This window comes from Pelobates fuscus, chromosome 1 (assembly GCF_036172605.1).
Source record: "Pelobates fuscus isolate aPelFus1 chromosome 1, aPelFus1.pri, whole genome shotgun sequence".
NCBI classification, from domain to species: Eukaryota; Metazoa; Chordata; class Amphibia; order Anura; family Pelobatidae; genus Pelobates; species Pelobates fuscus.
The window spans coordinates 313,134,965-313,152,942 of NC_086317.1; the positions used below are offsets into that span (position 1 = coordinate 313,134,965).

Sequence of the window (17,978 nt, forward strand, 5' to 3'; positions counted from 1 at the left end):
TTCAGTAATGCAACGTAAAAGGGGAAACTAATATATGAGCTAGACGCATTACATGCAAAGCAAGATAGTTCAAGCCGTGATTTGTCATAAGTGCTGTGATTATGGCTTACAGCTCATAAAAACCCCAAATCCACAATCTCAGTAAATTAGAATATTGCATGCAATCAATAAAACAAGGAGTGTACATAGAACAATATCGGACCTCTGAAAAGTATAAGCATGCATATGGACTCAGTACCTTTTGCAGCAATTATTTCCTCAATGCGGCGTGGCATGGAAGCTATCAGCCTGTGGCACTGCTCAGGTGTTATGGAAGACCAGGATGCTTCAATAGCGGCCTTCAGCTCTTCTGCATTGTTCGGTCTCATGTCTCTCATCTTTCTCTTGGCAATTCAGGTCAGGCGAGTTTGCTGGCCAATCAAGCACAGTAATCCCACGGTCATTGAACCGGGCTTTGGTGCTTTTGGCAGTGTGGGCAGGTGCCAAATCCTGCTGGAAAATTAAGTCAGCATCCCCATAAAGATCGTCTGCGGAAGGAAGCATGAAGTGCTACAAAATCTCCTGGAAGACGGCTGCATTGACCCTGGACTTAATGAAGCACAGTGGACCAACACCAGCAGATGACATGGCTCCCCAAATCAACACAGACTGTGGAAACTTCACACTGGACTTCGAACATCTTGCAGTGTGTGCCTCTACATTCTTCCTCCAGACTCTGGGTCCTTGGTTTCCAAATGAGATGCAAAAGTTGCTCTCATCAGAAAAGAGGACTTTGGACCACTGAGCAACAGACCAGGTCTGTTTTTCTTTAGCCCAGGTAAAACGCTTCTGACGTTGTTTGTTGTTCAGGAGCGGCTTGACAAGAGGAATACGACATCTGAAGCCCATGTCCAGGATCCGTCTGTGTGTGGTTGCTCTTGATGCACTGACACCACAACAAGAGGACATAGTCTTAAATTAGAGGGACAAAGGTTTAACCCCTTAAGGACCAAACTTCTGGAATAAAATGGAATCATGACATGTCACACATGTCATGTGTCCTTAAGGGGTTAAAAATAATATCAGGAAGTATTACTTTACTGAGAGGGTAGTGGATGCATGGAATAGCCTTCCAGCTGAAGTGGTAGAGGTTAACACAGTAAAGGAGTTTAAGCATGCGTGGGATAGGCATAAGGCTATCCTAACTATAAGATAAGGCCAGGGACTAATAAAAGTATTTAGAAAACTGGGCAGACTAGATGGGCCGAATGGTTCTTATCTGCCGTCACATTCTATGTTTCTATGTTTCTATGACTCCAGCCTCAGTCCACTCCTTGTGAAAGTCCCCAACACTTTTGAATGGCCTTTTCCTGACAATCCTCTCCAGGCTGCGGTCATCCCTGCTGCTTGTGCACCTTTTCCTTCCACACTTTTCCCTTCCACATAACTTTCTATTAATGTGCTTTGATACAGCACTTCGGGAATATCCAACTTCCTTCGCAATTACCTTTTGAGGCTTTCCCGCCTTATGGAGGGTGTCAATGATGGTTTTCTGCACAACTGTCAGGTCAGCAGTCTTCCTCATGATTGTGATTCCTACTGAACCAGACTGAGAGACCATTTAAAGGCTCAGAAACCCTTTGCAGGTGTTATGACTTACTTAGCTGATTAGAGTGGGACACTGTGAGCTTAGAATATTGCACCTTTTCACAATATTCTAATTTACTGAGATTGTGGATTTGGGTTTTTCATGAGCTGTAAGCCATAAATCGCACTTATGACAAATCACGGCTTGAATTATCTTGCTTTGCATGTAATGCGTCTATCTCATATATTAGTTTCCCCTTTTACGTTGCATTACTGAAATAAATGAACTTTTTCACGATATTCAAATTTTTCGAGTACCACCTGCATTTATTCATGGTGGGGATGATACCATCTATGCTGATTTGAAAGAGCAATTTCCTATTGTTTGAGAGAGTAGCATTCTTTTTTTTTCCTTACCACTCACACTGTAAGTAGAACCAGGAGTAAGAATTTAACCTTCATTATACTAATTTGGGGATCATATTGATGAAGGGTGAGAGTCGGTATAGGAGGGTTTATTTTAAATTTTTAAATATGACAAGGAGGGAGCCACAAGCCAGTAGAACGAATTGCACGTCCGAAATTTATTCTAACTAACAATTCGTTCTTTGTTTCATTCGTTGTTTTACATTCATTCAGATGAATGGACGAATTGCCAACATTTTGAATTAAAACATGTTAGCCCAAAAACAAATGCCCAAGTCTACTAATAACTGTTTTTTTGTTGATTCCATAACATTAACAGGACAATACATTTTGGTATTAACAGAATCTGCAGTAGAGCACAAGGAGAACATGTTTATGATGTTATACAAATAATATTCTAGGAAATGCTAGGAAAGAATACTTTCCATACCTTTTTATCTCATCAAATGGAATCAGACTGCTGGAGCTTTGTCTGCAGCTTGTTCTAAGTGCTCTTTAAGGACTGTTTGATTGTGCCCTGGGGACAGACTTGTATAACTTGACTTGTTTTATACCATTCATATGTTGCGTGAGGTTACTGTATCGTTCTCTTAATCGGTCTTTGCAAAAAGCTGTGAAATAAAATTTGTAATATAGCGGATCTCATTTTTGCACAGCCTAAATGTGAGGATGTTGGATATAAATTTTCCAGTATAGAGTTCTTTCCCCTTGATTTAATAACTATTTAAGAACTAGTTAATTGAATTGTTCATTGAATATGTCCCCACAGGGCAACATTCTCAAATGAGTTATAAAAAAAGACAAAAATAAATTACATCGAAACATGCACTCATTATTTCATAGTAACAGAACTGTAATTATTAAAGAGACAGGTACAATACAGTTCTCTAACAGAGCTATCTAATACATGTGTATATTTATATTTACAGTTTTTTTAAAGAAAATCTGAAACTTAACTTCTCCCTCCAGGAAATGATGTTAGTACTTTAAATGTCTGTAATCGTGCCAGGGATATGAAATGCCTGCTTTGCAATGTAAATCAGTCATGAAGTGGCAAGGCGGATCTCAACCAATCCGTATTCACTGATCCAGTATATCATCCCACAGCCTAATGAATTGGAGAAGGAATAGGGAAACAATTATTGTGACTCCTCTTCTAAAAGGCAGCCACAAACAAGTTGTTGAGAGCAGAGTAAGCTTGTTTCATACAGGGTTATTTATTAAGGTGAGAATTCAAAGTGAATTCAATGTGGATTTAAAATGTAAGGCCAGAGTAGCTGAAATTAAAGCATAGATTAATTTTTCATTTTTCACTATTTTGACCTTAAACTTAAAATTAACTTCAAATGTACTTCAGATTCTCACTTAAGCAAAAAACGCTGTTAGTATTTCCCTAAACCAGAAAATGACAGGAATTGACCAGGGAATTGCAAATTCAAGGTCAAAATGATGCGAGTTATATAAATATTCGATTTGAATATTTAAGGTATGGAATTCTCTGGTCAGATCCCAACAATTCCCATTTAAGTGAATAAAACTGAAATCCAACTTGAGACGCTGCTCATCCGAGGTTGAATTTCAAGCATTTTCTATCAGACTATACCAGAATGGTCATTGTTGCCAAATACAATAGTTTTTTTTACATTTTAAATATTCAATAATGCACAGTAATATTGCAGGTTTTCCAAATTTCAAGAGAAATATTGATTTATCAAACCATCATCCCTTCATTGTGAGTTAGAAGTACACTACTGTTCCTTGTCTTCCAATCGGTCTCCTTCATGTGGCATTTATTAAAGAATTACAAATCCAAACAGTGTGATAGCACTGAGTTATAAGAACACTCTCAGTATAATCGATGTCCATACAGGAAAAAAATATTATTTCTATTATTCTTATTATTCAATAAAATAATTCCATGCTCAAGATAACTTGGTCAAGTTAACAACTGTCATGGTGTTGGTGTGTTAAGAAAAATCCAAATGGTCTAAAAAGAGTTTGTAACCCTGCATATATTTGAGGCACTGTTATAACAATATATTCCCTCTTCCAAATTGTGTAGTTCGTCTGTTTCTCTGTATACTATTCAATAAAAATTTAAATAATGAAAATTATATTGTCATCCACTGTTAATTACCTCATCAGAATTACCGGAACATTTAAAATCCAGGGTTTAGTTGCAGTAGTATTGGTAGTTTGTCGTTTATTATAGCCATCATAAATCCTTCTATATCATAAATCCTTGCACTACGCCAATGCAGGGTATCTGCAGCATAGGCATCTGCACCTGGGCAGTCCCGAATGAGTGGCTTTCAAAACTACATGTAATGGTGATTGTTGGACTCTATAGTCAGCATATTCATTTCTGGAGCTAAAGTACTTAACTGACATATACAATGTAGCTAATTAGCTAGAAAAATGTATATATAACATGGTTAAGTGCCTTCAGAGCTGCAGTCAGTACCTCAGGGCCTGGAAATGGTGCTTTGTGAAAATGTAGATTGTGGGTGAATTGGTGTGAAGAAGGCCTCTCAGAGATTGCTGGAATATGTACAGGGTGGCCCAAAAGTAGGTATACAATAGAATCAATGAAATTCATCGCAACAGATTTTAGGGATACACATACCCACTGACACACAACAAAGTGACAGTTACATTTCAGGCACTTACATATCAGTGTAACCAGTTGGAAAGCATAGTGGAGGGCAGATAAGAGAATAATTTTTTGTTGGTCAAGCTGGGAATTCTAGAACACTGTTTTCCTACTTTAGGGCCACGAAACGAGGTCCTTCAATTCTAGTCATTACGCCTAAAGTGATTAAAGCTAAGTAAAGTTGTGAAGTAGCTGTGAGTGAAGGAGAAAGTACTTGTCATTTGTTGGCATAGTAATGGTCTAGAAGACAGTACATATTCTGTGACGGTTATAAATATTGTATGCCTTAGAATGGCATAGCGTAAAATATGTAAGACATCTGAAAATACATAGTTACATAGTAATCTAGGTTGAAAAGCAAGACTCAAGTGTATCGACCTTTAAAATACATCTTTGTATTCTGTTGCTCTCACTCACACCATTATCAGAAATAAGTATCTACATCCATAAAATAACACTCCTTTTTCACATTTCCCTCTCTGTCAGGACATTAGCTGATGACCTGAAGCTAAGCAGTGACGAGGAGGACATTGATCAGGTAAGATCTCTAATGCTCGTACTATTATTATAACAGCAGTCCAAATGTGTTCTTTTTCTAAAGCAATTCCTAATAAGATGTGCTGCATCTTCAGCAATTCCTAATATTGAAATACCAGGCACAAAATACATCGTCCATTGAATACAGTTGTGTTTAAATTCTACAAATTGATTAGCTTAAGGGAATTTAAGCTCTCAGAGTAATTTTCCACTTCAATGAGCAAGCTCAAGTTAAAATGCAATCATAAGCAGATTACTCAAACCTCCCATAATGGATAAAGTGAAATTTGTTTAAAAAGACACTCCAGGCATTCTCTGGGCACCAACACAACTTCATTGTGATAGGTTTTGGCCCCATATTCATTCTGTATTTTTCTCTACTTTCAAATCTCTTTAGTTTTGATATTAAAGTAACACTCCATACAGCTTGCTGAAGTGCTTTATGTGTGGAGAAATACTAATTTTAATAGCAATTTATACAATTACTGATTTCTATTTGAAATCAGCACTGTTATAAATAATTGCAGCAACACCTCCCTAGCCAGGGAGGTTATCTTCCAAATTCCGTTAGATTTGCAGAGCATTCCTGTCTACTCCCTTAAGACAATGAGCCTGTGAGTACGTGCTTGCATCCACCAGGCTCAGTTAACCTCTGGTTTCAAGCGTGTAAGTCGGAGTCTCAGAATCAGAGGCTTCTCGATGAGAAGCCTCTGATTCAGAGGCAGAACTACCACCAGTGCAGCCGGTGTGGCTGCAAGTTGAGGTGGCCCATCAGGTGGCCCATGCACTAAGGGACAGTTGATAGCCTCTGCATGTGCGTTGTCCCTTTAATAGCGCAACAGGGTCCATTGCATATTGATAGCGTGGGAGAGAGGAGGACAGAGAAGAAGGCACAGAGGAGGAGGCGTAAACTGGGAAAGACAGCCCATGACTACCAAAAGCCTAAGCCAGCAGATACAAGTTGCCCCATGGAAGCCACCCTCCTGTGTCCAAAGGGTAAGAAAGTTCAAGAAAGGCTGTCCATATCAGCCGAAGCTTTGTCATTTTGTGCTTATTCCAATAAAAAGTTTGCAGTATAATCATATATGTGCCTGATTTTAAATACAACAGTGACATTATGAGGACAGAAAATGACTGCGGGGATGACTCTGAGCAGATGAACTCACATTCATCTCTCTTTGGCTGAACTACACAGCATTCCTTCCAATCAGGAAGACGTTTTGTGAAAATAGGATACATGGCTAAAGGAGTAAAATCAGGATTTTGTATTTAAAAAACAAAAATATGTTTCAAAACATATAACTATGAGGCCAAAACGTATGCATTTAAGTTACAACTGATGCCCACAATTTTACATTAATGCAACTCTGCCACATCGCTTGTTTCAAGTATTTCATAAATATAAAATCTCGTCTGTAATGACCTTTTCCAACAGAGCTCCACTTCATCTTTAGTCAGTACTGAAATCATGTTTTGACCAACAATTCAGCAGCATACCTCAGTTTTGCTCTGAGAATTCTATAGTGAATGGTTAGTTATTCCTCTTAGCACTTTGCTCCAGATTCCCACTAACCTGCTCCATGATTCCTGGTCTTGGCTTTTTGTTTCAATTCAGCTTAAAGGACAAGTGTCACCTCAAAACTATGTTTTTTGAAACTAAATAGATTCCTGTTCTGCAGTTAGTTTGGGCTGCATGTTAAGTGGTTCCAAATATTAGTTTGGGTTCCATGCTTTAAAAACCCGTCTAAAATACTCAATATTTTTTAAATCTTTAGCCTTGATGTCATATAAAATTCATATTTGTGTTTATAAGCAGTGGTATAGAATCCCCCCTCCTCCATCATAGATTTTAATCATGACAATAGTTGAAGTAGATACGTAGTTTGAGTTTGGTAATTATCAGCAGGACAAGAACCTTGAGAGGAGCATGTGGACAAGGCAGAGTGGAGATAAATGAAGAAAGAGGCATATGGAAGGGAAATGGGAAGAAAATGCATGGGAAGGACATTGGAAAAAACACAGGAAATATAGAGGGGAATCGGGAAAAGCACAGGGGGGGATAATGTGAAGAAATCACATGGGAATGGAATGGGGGAAAACAATAGGAGTAGTGAACGAAAACATATACAGGGTTTATTGGCCAGTGGTAGGAGTCCTAAAGAGAAAAACTAATGAAGGGACCAGGGGAGATATACATGATTTGTGCAGCAATTGAACATCAGGCAAGGCTTTGATGACAGATACAAGGAGTTACGGAGATCATTATGGGTTTAGGTCAAAAGAGTAGGAGAATGCGTGGAACAATCACGGTCTTGCTCCCACTTATTGCAAAGAGGTGGCAGCCAAGGCTATGACATAGAGTGGGGGGATATTACTTTATGTTCTATCTCCACCCTATCTCTAGGTGCCCAGATAAACCATCCACATACTGCGGGGAGGAAGCCAGAAGGCAGCGGTGTCAGACTCCAGAAACCCAATTTCAGGGTAAACCATTCAAAAACTGTTTAGGTAATACTGTGTCCAGACACTCCTCCTCCCATAACAACTTAAAGACCTTACGTTTGTCGTGGGAGTGTTGATTTAAGTATTAATAAACCTTATACAAGTAACATAGGGAGAACATCCTAATGAAATGTGATGCGCCTATGCTTAAAGTGCTTCATGGTGGAGGTGCCACAAATTTTGATGCTCAGACTAGGTGGGTTAATAGAATTGAGGATCAATTGCTTTTCTTCCAGCTGATTCATGATACGTGCATCTAGCAAGGATGAGTAGAGAGGAAAAGCAGCTATCATTCATTAAAAGATCCCCACACTCACACTTAAAAAAAGGTTACATAGTTACATAGCTGAAAAGAGACTTGCGTCCATCAAGTTCAGCCTTCCTCACATACGTTTGTGCTGTTGATCCAAAAGAAGGCAAAAAAAAAAAAAAGTCTGAAGCGCTTCCAATTTTGCAACAAACTAGGGGAAAAAATCCTTCTTGACCCAAAAATGGCAGTCAGATATCTCCTTGGATCAAGCAGCTATTACCCCACAAATTAGAAATTATATCCCTGTATGTTATGTTTTTGCAAATATGTATCCAATTTCTGTTTAAACATCTGTATGGACTGTATGATAAAACTCTGATAGAAAGGGAGCATATTACAACTTTTTGTACCTCCTGCCGTGTGTTCCTGTGTGATATTACAGGAAGGTACATGGTTAATAAGATTTTAATGGATGTAGAGCTAGTTTAGAAACAGTGTGGCTGTAGAGTTATTGAAGTATCTCTCTGATAGATTGTTTTCTTTTTAGCACTCTAATGCAGTTCTTGAAGTAAAAAGAATACTATGTAATTATTTAGTAGGAATTACATATAAATGAAATGCACCCTAAAAACAGATTATCTCACTCCTGTGTACTCTCACTGTGCAATGCAAGGCTATCTATCACTTTAATAGCCACACTCAGTAGTGTAGGTCGAGCCATTTTTCGCTTCTAAGCAGCCGATTTCAATTATCTGGCCAGTAATCAATCAAACAAAATGCGACTTTCTGGAAATTTTTCTATACTGGCAAATATTTCATGAACACTGAAAAAAGGACAGAATAGCTAATTGCCAATATAGAACTGGAAACAGGGCAACATAGCAAATTTGACAGCTCTAAAGATGCCAGAAATATAGCCGCTACCTGCTTTTACCCATGGCAATAACTTTGTCACAAAGTTGTGGGAAATGCGATATTAATAAAACACTGTATTATACAGTATTTAATAATATACTTGGCTCATAGCTTATTGCCTGTTTGTGTGCTGTAGTCCTTTTTTGTTTTAAAGGTCAGCAAACTAAGCCTTGTGTGCGATGGAAAAACCAGACGGTCCATTTTGTGATCTCCTTATTGTCTTATTGCTCTTGAGCCCTTTAATTACATTTAATTTGCTGCTAATAGAATTTAACACACCGCTGGCATTGACACTATTCAGGGGTGTTTTTAATTTATTTTCTGCCCTGGGTCATGCCAAGTATATTCATTACCATTGGTGTATTCGCAATGTGTGAAAATGCTTAGACATGTGTTTGATTGAATGCGTATGTGTAATGTGTTTGAATGTGTAATTGTGTATGGGCATTTATATGTATAATGTGTAACACATATATCTGTCAAGAAATACTTGTTTATCCATGATTTACACACATTTCTTTAGCCACACAACTAGATAGTATTAAATTAGCCACACTCACGCATAGTGACTTAGCCACACTTACTAACAGACCAAATTGGTCACTCTCACATGCACATACGCAAATAAAAGTGAAAAAATACTGCAGCCCCTAAGAAATAAAACACACATAAGTTTAACCCCTTAAGGACACATGACATGTGTGACATGTCATGATTCCCTTTTATTCCAGCAGTTTGGTCCTTAAGGGGTTAAACTACTGCTTCTCAAGAGTAAAAGCATAATTTGCCTTGAATAGTGCAGTAAAGTAAATGTTAGCATACAAAAAAAAATGGAAATCGCAAGTGATAAATGGAATTGTTGGTGCTAGAGTGTTACCATAACCATATAGGCACCCACACCATATGATCTCAATTTATTGGTCTGAGTACGATGTCCTGTAGTTTTAGCACTGCAACTAGAATCATTGCCGTTCTGCAGGAGTGGCACTGTTTACATTGCAGGATTAAAGGGACACTATAGTCAACCAGAACAACTACAGCTTATTGAATTTGTTCTAGTGAGAAGAATCATTACCTTCAGGCTTTTTGCTGTAAACACTGTCTTTTCAGAGAAAATGCAGTGTTTACATTACAGCCTAGTGATAACTTCAGCTCCTGGAAGCTGAATCGGCATGAGCTGATGAAGAGCCCACAAGGGGCAGGTTAAGGTAAGTAAATCTCACCTTTTGCTGCCACCCATTGCCCCTGGAAAGGTGTGCAAACACCCCCGATGGTGACAGAGCTGCTTTAATTAGCCATATGATAAGCCACTCCCAACTAACTAGCTAGCCACATACACAGACAAACATATATATAATTAGCCAACATTAGCAGAACACTCGCCTACGTTCATAATTAGGCATACTAGCATAATTAGCACACATATTTACTAATTGTCATTGTCTACGTATGTACAGTATATGTATGTATGTATGTGTAGTGAAGAACTTTAAATTTGAAGCCTACACTTATGTATGTTTGTTTGTATATGTATGTTATTTAAATACTTTTAATATAAAAGCAACCCTTTCCTTCTTTGCCTTTAACCTTTGTTAGTGCTGTGGATGGAGAAGGAGACATGGGATACCTACAGTCACTCCATTCCCATAGTTATAGTGGGAGGATGCAGGAGAGCTGTGCAGCGAGTGCAGTCTAATTCTAGCTTCTCCTGGAGAGACGGACAGCAACAGGCACTTGGTGCCAAGACATGACTTCATGACCAAGCTCCCACTGCTTTTAGAAGTAACCCATGCTATATAATGTGGTAGGTGGGGGTTACCCACCGAAATCCACTTGCTGCTGTGTCTCAATAGATGATAGGTGATGTATACACAACTTGATCCTGGTTGTACTGCTAAGGGGGGTTTAGGGGGGAGGCAGGCGAGAATAGAGTGAGAAGACACCAGGTATATTGAGAGGTAGTTACAGGTAGTTACTTGATGTTAGTGTTATTGCAGGGAATTTGTGAATCACCATAGACAGATATATTCTCACAGAGAAATAAGAATGAATACTACATTATACCTGATCCCCACAAACACATTCCACTACTGCTAGGCATACTTCATTTACTATGTTCATGATTTTTTTGAGCATAGAAGCCACAAGAAGGACTGGTCTGTCCTCACAGAGTTCATATGATGGGCCAACAATTTGAAGTCAAAGAAGAGAAAAGAAAACCAGCATTCAGGGAGAAGAAAGAAAAAGAGCCCCTATACTCTCTGCCCTTCAGTTTGGTTGTGCTGTGTTTATCAGAACCACAACGGTCATTCTAACTCTTAAGGTTCCTTACAAAACTGCTCGCTGGGTCCCCAAACACACACACTAGTGAACAAATATTCATGCACTCAGATACATAGATAATAGTTATTTTACCCATTTAGTGTCAGGCATATGTGTTTGTGTCCTGACACTATTGTGTTCATTTAACAGACTGGCAGAATATTTTACCAGCTGTCGGCCCCTGATGGCAGCTCTGATCAGGACTGACTATTGAATTAAATATGACATTATTTCACTGGTTACAGTCATGTTCTAATTAGTGATAGAGAAATGCGTTCACTGAGTGCTATGCTTTAAATAGGCAATAGCACAATTGAGAATGAGAGCTCTCCTACTTTTTTAGTTTGGGTAGTGTTACATACTATGATGAAGGACCCACGTAGTGAACTATAATGTATATCTAATTTTACACAAGAGGTGTGTAAAATTAGTTAATTGTGGTAGGTTTTACGGAGTTTCAATACTAACCGAATGGTCTGATTGAAATCTTTAAAAGCATGCATTGTTTTGAGAAAATTATGATATTCTAAAGTACTTGATTTCTAAAAGTAGTCAATTTTATATTTTGCTGATTTAAATTGTGGCTTCTAATTATTGCAATAATCTAGTAGCCCAAATAACATTTAACTAAACAATTAATTCCTGGCTCACACTCATTGCTGGCGGTTCTAAGTCCAACAGGTTGACTAAGCTCATTTGTCCATAAAGCAGTGTGCAAATATAGCGGTCCAGGCATGCAGTGAGATATATATATATATATATATATATATATATATATATACATACACACACATACACACAAATATCTCTACAGAATAAACTATATTTGCTCTAATTTAAAAATGTAATTTTATCTCCTGGATTTTTTTATATTATTAAGTCCCATAAATGATTCATGTTATTAACAGTTCAAACTGATTGGGAAAATACATTTTAAAATAAAGTATACCGTATTTTTAACTAAATCATTATCTTTTTTTTTTGTCAGTTTGAACAAATATAGATATAATTGCATTAAATGGACAATAAGGAAACACAAATAGATTTAATTTACAAATAAGTTTCAGCGTCCAAAAATGAAAATGTTTTGTTTTTATTTTATTTTAATTATGAAAAATACTTTTTATCACATGATTAATATTGTGTGGCATAGGTTTTTGGTAGATAGGTATGCTCGCTTTGTACATATTTGATGTCCTGCATTTAAAATATGTTTTGTATTCCTTAGCTTCCCTTAGCATTTCAAATTAGCTTTAAATGATAAGAACAGAACACTAGAATTTGTTGACATGATTGATGGAAAAAAATACATAAAGCAGAAAGTATTAACATACAGATGCTATTGTAATGACAACAGAAGCAGATATTGCATACGACATTTCGATTAGTTTTAATGCTAAAATACATGTATCAGATATTTTAAATATTCATAATAGTAAGTAAGAAAGATTTACATTGTAATGCCATTTGAATCTGAATGCTTTGTGTATTTCAGCCTTTCAATCATAGAGGATAAAGATATCTGCTAAGGGGAACCAGAAAGATTTACATAACACATGTTGATATATCGTATAAAATAATAAAATATACAGGCTAATATTTTATTAAAAAAACAATAATAAAGTATATTTTATAATGCAATAAATACATTTATAGAAATATCCTGAAAGCTTTTTGTAATGTATCATGCAAATGAAGCATACAAATGAGATTGAAGCATACAAATGAAATAAAAAAATAAATAAAAATAAATAAAAATCAGAAGATATAAGATATCATAACAATGTAAAAGGGCAAATAGGATGTCATTGTTTTCGTTTCCACTCAGGTTTCAAACACATTTTTGTGTAGATGTTGCATACAGAGTTTATCTATGCATGTAAATTATTAGACTGATCCCATCCACAAGTGCTGTCCAAATCCGAAATGCTGGCATGTATCTGCAAGAGAGATACAGCAACCCCAGACAATTGTTTTGGCCTTCGTTGGGCTTCCTCAATGAGTGCTAGCTGATACCACTTAAGCAACAAGGAGACCAGAGTCTAGTTCTGGATTGTGGTTTTGATTTAAGTCATTTTATAAGGTACATGTAATTGTAAACAGAAATATATTTGGAGCACTCACACAAACATAATGGTCAGTCAGCATGGAAAGCTATTTAAAGATCTGTCCATGTGTCATGTAACTTTTTTTAAACAGCACTTTGGATCAGGCTGACACAGCTCACAATCTCAGGGTAATTTAACATTTCTTTGAGATAATTAGATTCTTTTTTTCTCTAGGTTGGAACCTGTAACTTTTCAATTTGCTATGTTGTGTCTGTTCTGTTTTTAATGCACTGAAGGGTTCTACAAATATATCCGTATAATAGCATGCATTATAAGATTTTTTTTTAAATCAACTATATCTATAGTGCATGTGCTCTACATTTGTATTCTTTCTACTACTCTGGGGCCTTGATATGAGATTAGATTTGCTTTGTTCGATTTATATTTGTGTATATTTAAGCTATACAAATGCAAATCAGACAAAGCAAATATATATATATATATATATATATTTGTGTTAAGGGCTCATGATAGTACAGAAGATACAAACACTGATAAGTGTAGGATGGTATTAAAAGAGCAAGTCGGTTGTGGTGTGCCGGAACCGACGATGAGGTAGGCCTGTAAATAAAGAGGGCCCACCAAGAAGAAATGTAAAGAGAAAAGGAGTTAATAATGAGGAGTGGGTGGGAGGGTGATGCAGCGCTGACCTCTAACGATATGGAGCCAGGTAAGGGGTGTCCCTTAAGTAGGGAAGAGGTGTGTCATACGCCCCTCCCACAATTACAGGCCAAAAGGCCTTAATACTTGTGTTAAGGGCTCATGATAGTACAGAAGATACAAACACTGATAAGTGTAGGATGGTATTAAAAGAGCAAGTCGGTTGTGGTGTGCCGGAACCGACGATGAGGTAGGCCTGTAAATAAAGAGGGCAAAAGTAGAAAATCAAATTTATTACATACCAGCAATATACATACTTTAACCAGACATGTCTTGAAAGGCATTTCTTACTTCTTGTACCGGGTTAGGTATGTATCTAGAGTAAGCCGATGACTTCCAGCGCCCCAGTGACCCGATAACATGAACTGGAATGCTGTGGAGGCTGCTCCTTTGAGGAAGGAGTGGCCCGAATAGTTAGCTGATTTGAGGCCCAGCTGTGTAAGTAAAGACCTGACGTGTGTCATAAAGGTGGTGGTAGTGAGTACCGAACCTTGTAGACTGAAAGTGGTTGTGATGGTGGTTCGTTGTTATGCTGGGTATATGAGTCCAGTAGTTTGACGGGGCTCCACCTGTTGTGAGTAGGATAGTACTTAACCTCTACTGAAAGTGCATGTTGACTGGTTTTGGAGTGAGGCAGAGTCAAGATATAATAGTCCATGTGTTTTGTTAAGTGTGAATGAAGTAGGATGTGAGTGGACTGTGTTGTGCTGATGGCGGTAAATTCTCTTGGTCTCAAGAAACCATGAACAAGGCTACGTATATGGCGGTTTTAACGATGAGGTTTGTGTTGTTGGCAAAGGGTTTAAATCTAGTGAATTGTATAAGTCTTTAAAAATATGGAAATCTATGGGTAGCCTCTGGGCCGTACGTGGGGGTTCGGATCTCTGAATACCCCTAAGGATGTTCTTAATTGGTAGGAGGACACTTGATTTGTCTGGTTGTAAAGTTAGCATGTGATGTTGGATGCCTGTCAGATATGGTTTGATTGTGTTGTATGATAGTTTGAGTTTGAGGTGGCAAAAAGAAGCAAAGCCCAACCAGGATGTCACGATGAAAGGTTGTAAGATGTTGTGTTCAGAAAGGAATCTTTAAATCAAATGAAAGCTCTATCGTAAGTTTCCCGGATATTAGTAGACAGTGCTAATTGGGACAATGTTCTGCTATGTTGCATAATAGCATCTAGTCCATTACTAGATGGTGGAATAGTGGGGTGTTCGTGGCTGTGAGTGCGGCTGACGGGAGTATTTGACGAAAAGCCTGGAAATTAAACGAGACAAATTGTCAGCAGCAGTGTTATACACCTGGAACATGAATACAAAACAAGAGAAAATTATGACATGCAGCCAGCCAAGTGAGTTTCCTCAAGAATCTCATAATAGTCAGTGATTTGGATCGGCCTTGTTTATAATGTGACAAGTTACTTGGTTGTCTGAGTAGCAACGTACAGACGAACCTGCCCATAAATGCACCCATGCCACGGCAACCGTCACGATGGGATATATCTCAAACAGAGCTGAGGTAGTGAAAAAACCCTCCAGGTCCTGAACTTCTGAAGGCCAGCTGCCCCAAAGCCATTCGTTCCTGAAAAATTGCTGCAAAACCTGAGGTAGACGCCACGTCTGACCAAATGGTAGGTGAGGAGTCAGACAATTTTGGAAGGAACATGCTTTTACCATTCATGGTGGTTAAAAATTTTCTCCACATAATTACGCCTGCCGTGGCTTGGGTATCCAGGGGTGACCTGTGTCCATCATGTCTAAAAGTGGGAAACATGTAAAGGAGTTGTGAGATGAAAGCCCAGCCTTGAGGTATGATGCGAATGGCAAAATTCAGTGACCCAAGCAGAGACTGTAATTCTTGCGGTTGCATGTAGAGATTATGTTGATCAGAATGTTTTCTACCTTGGGCGTGGCAGGCTAGCTTGCATGGTGGCTGAGTCTAGTATGATACCCAGGAATGTGATGAAGGTATCTGGTCCTTCAGTCTTGGTGGAGGAGACTGGGACACCCACCTGTTCGAATAGACTGATGGTTTCTTTTAGGCTACTGGGAGGGGAAATATTCTCCTCGACCAGTAAGAAATCATCCAGATAATGTATAACTGTAGGGCATCTGGCTATATTTAATAAAACCAGCATAGGGTTTCGGCGAATACGTTGAAAATGGCCAGACTACTTTGGAACCTAAATGTTAAACGTGAGCAAAATAGTAGTTCCCTGCCCACTTGATACCATGCAGGTGACACAGTGTAGGGTGGATAGGCAGTAACTTGAAAGCATTGTGATATCAGTCTTACTGAGCCATGCTCCGGCCCCTGCCTGCATGATAGCCGTAATGGCGTGATCTATGGTGGAATATTGCAGTGAAAATTCCTCAGAGGGTATGAGGGAGTTCAGACTAGGAGTGGCAGAGGTGTGAGGTGTTGATAGATCAATGATAAGTCTCTGTTTGTGAGAAGATTTCCCCGTGACAATACCGATGGGGTTTGTCCGCCATGTGGTGAACGGAGGGGACTGGAAGGGCCCCCATAGGAAGTCCTCTGCCACTTCCTGGCTATGAGTGTCTCCACCGCTGTAGGGTTTGTTGTGCGGATTGTAAATTAGGACATTCCAGGATTCCGGAAGGCATGTGTATGAGGCCTGTGTGAATCCTTCTGATAGACCCGAGATAATGAATTCCACCAAATGTCTAGATGGATGATGTGGCAGTAATGTCGTAAGTACAGAAATGTTTATTGATGTTAAGTATAGTTTTAGGATACATTTTATTTGGACACAGATTTAGCATGTGCCCTGAAACAGATGGCTGGAGAAAGTGATTGCAACTCAACCAGTGCTGGAGGGGTCGCAGCGGGCGACCCAGCCATGGTAAGGGGTGTAGTGACCGATTCCCCAGGGGTGATACTGGCAGGCTAACTAGGCCTGAAAGGCGAAAAATTAATCTTGTTTTGTGACAGGTGAGGCCCTGCTAGTTGCCAAGTGGCTATGAGAGGCTCTGTCTATGAGTTGGCGCGAGGGGTTATTGAGGCCACCCGTCGTAGTGGCAGGAATCGTAGGCCTCTCGGTGATAGTAAAAGAAAACAGGGGGAGGGAGTGACAGGTGAGGCCCTCTCTATAATATTGCGAGGCGGCTAACTCACGTGTGGCCCGATGGCGTTTGCCTCCGAAACGTTGAGGCGGGGTGTTGGCCTCGCGGACCACTAAAGAATAGGCAGAAATGCCAAGAAGGGAGGTACCTATTTGGGCCTATACCCCTAACTTGCCAGTACTCTATGGCCTAGAAGAATGAAACGTATGTGAACTACAACGTGAGCAGGCTTACGTACCTGGTAGTATGTATGAAGTTTGAGATTCGACAGGTATGAAAACCTGGATAAACCTAAAAAGGGATAGAGTGAGAATGGATCCTGTGAGACCTGTGTAATCTGTATAGGCTGGGATTAGGGCTTCTAGCAGTATGTGTGGGAGGTGTAAAATCTATGAGTATGATAGTGACATGACTGCCCATGCTTGGTGACAAGCGTTACGCTGAGTCCGATACCTGGCAGCAGGGGATTGGCCGTGTAATGTGTATATATGGAAGGTGATCAGATGATATGCATGTCACTAAACTGATCTGGGACTTTTTAATGTGAAGTGACAATATGCAGAATCATAAATGTTGCTGTAAAGTGACATATGAATGTATGAACCAGAACGTGTGATTCAAAAACCGAAAGTCTTGTGAGACGTATATGCCGTGTTCTTGAATACTCGTGTTACGTCGTCTGAGTGTGTCAAGAAAAGGCCTGAGTTTGTAAATGCCATGTGAAATTATGTGAAATGACAATCTATGCAGAAAATGTTGTAACGTGACGTATGAGTGGTTGAACCAATGCGTGTGATTCAACCCGAAACCCTCTGTGGAAGGTAGGACCGTGTTCTTATATACTCGTGGTATATCGTATGAGTATGATAAGAAATGGCCTGAATAGTTAGTGCCATGTAATCGTAATGTACATGGTTGTAATAACATCAAATCTCCATTATACTCTTTGAAAA

General features: G+C 38.9%; 1 protein-coding gene across 2 annotated transcripts in view; it reads left to right on the forward strand.

Annotated features, from left to right (window-relative positions):
* AFF3 (ALF transcription elongation factor 3) overlaps window positions 1-17,978 on the forward strand; it is a 487,926-nt gene that overhangs the window by 349,213 nt on the left and 120,735 nt on the right. For both annotated transcript variants that reach the window (XM_063458843.1, XM_063458853.1), the window contains exon 6: window positions 5,132-5,183. In XM_063458843.1, coding sequence (XP_063314913.1) covers window positions 5,132-5,183 — 52 coding nt within the window. The remainder of the gene's footprint in view (window positions 1-5,131; window positions 5,184-17,978) is intronic.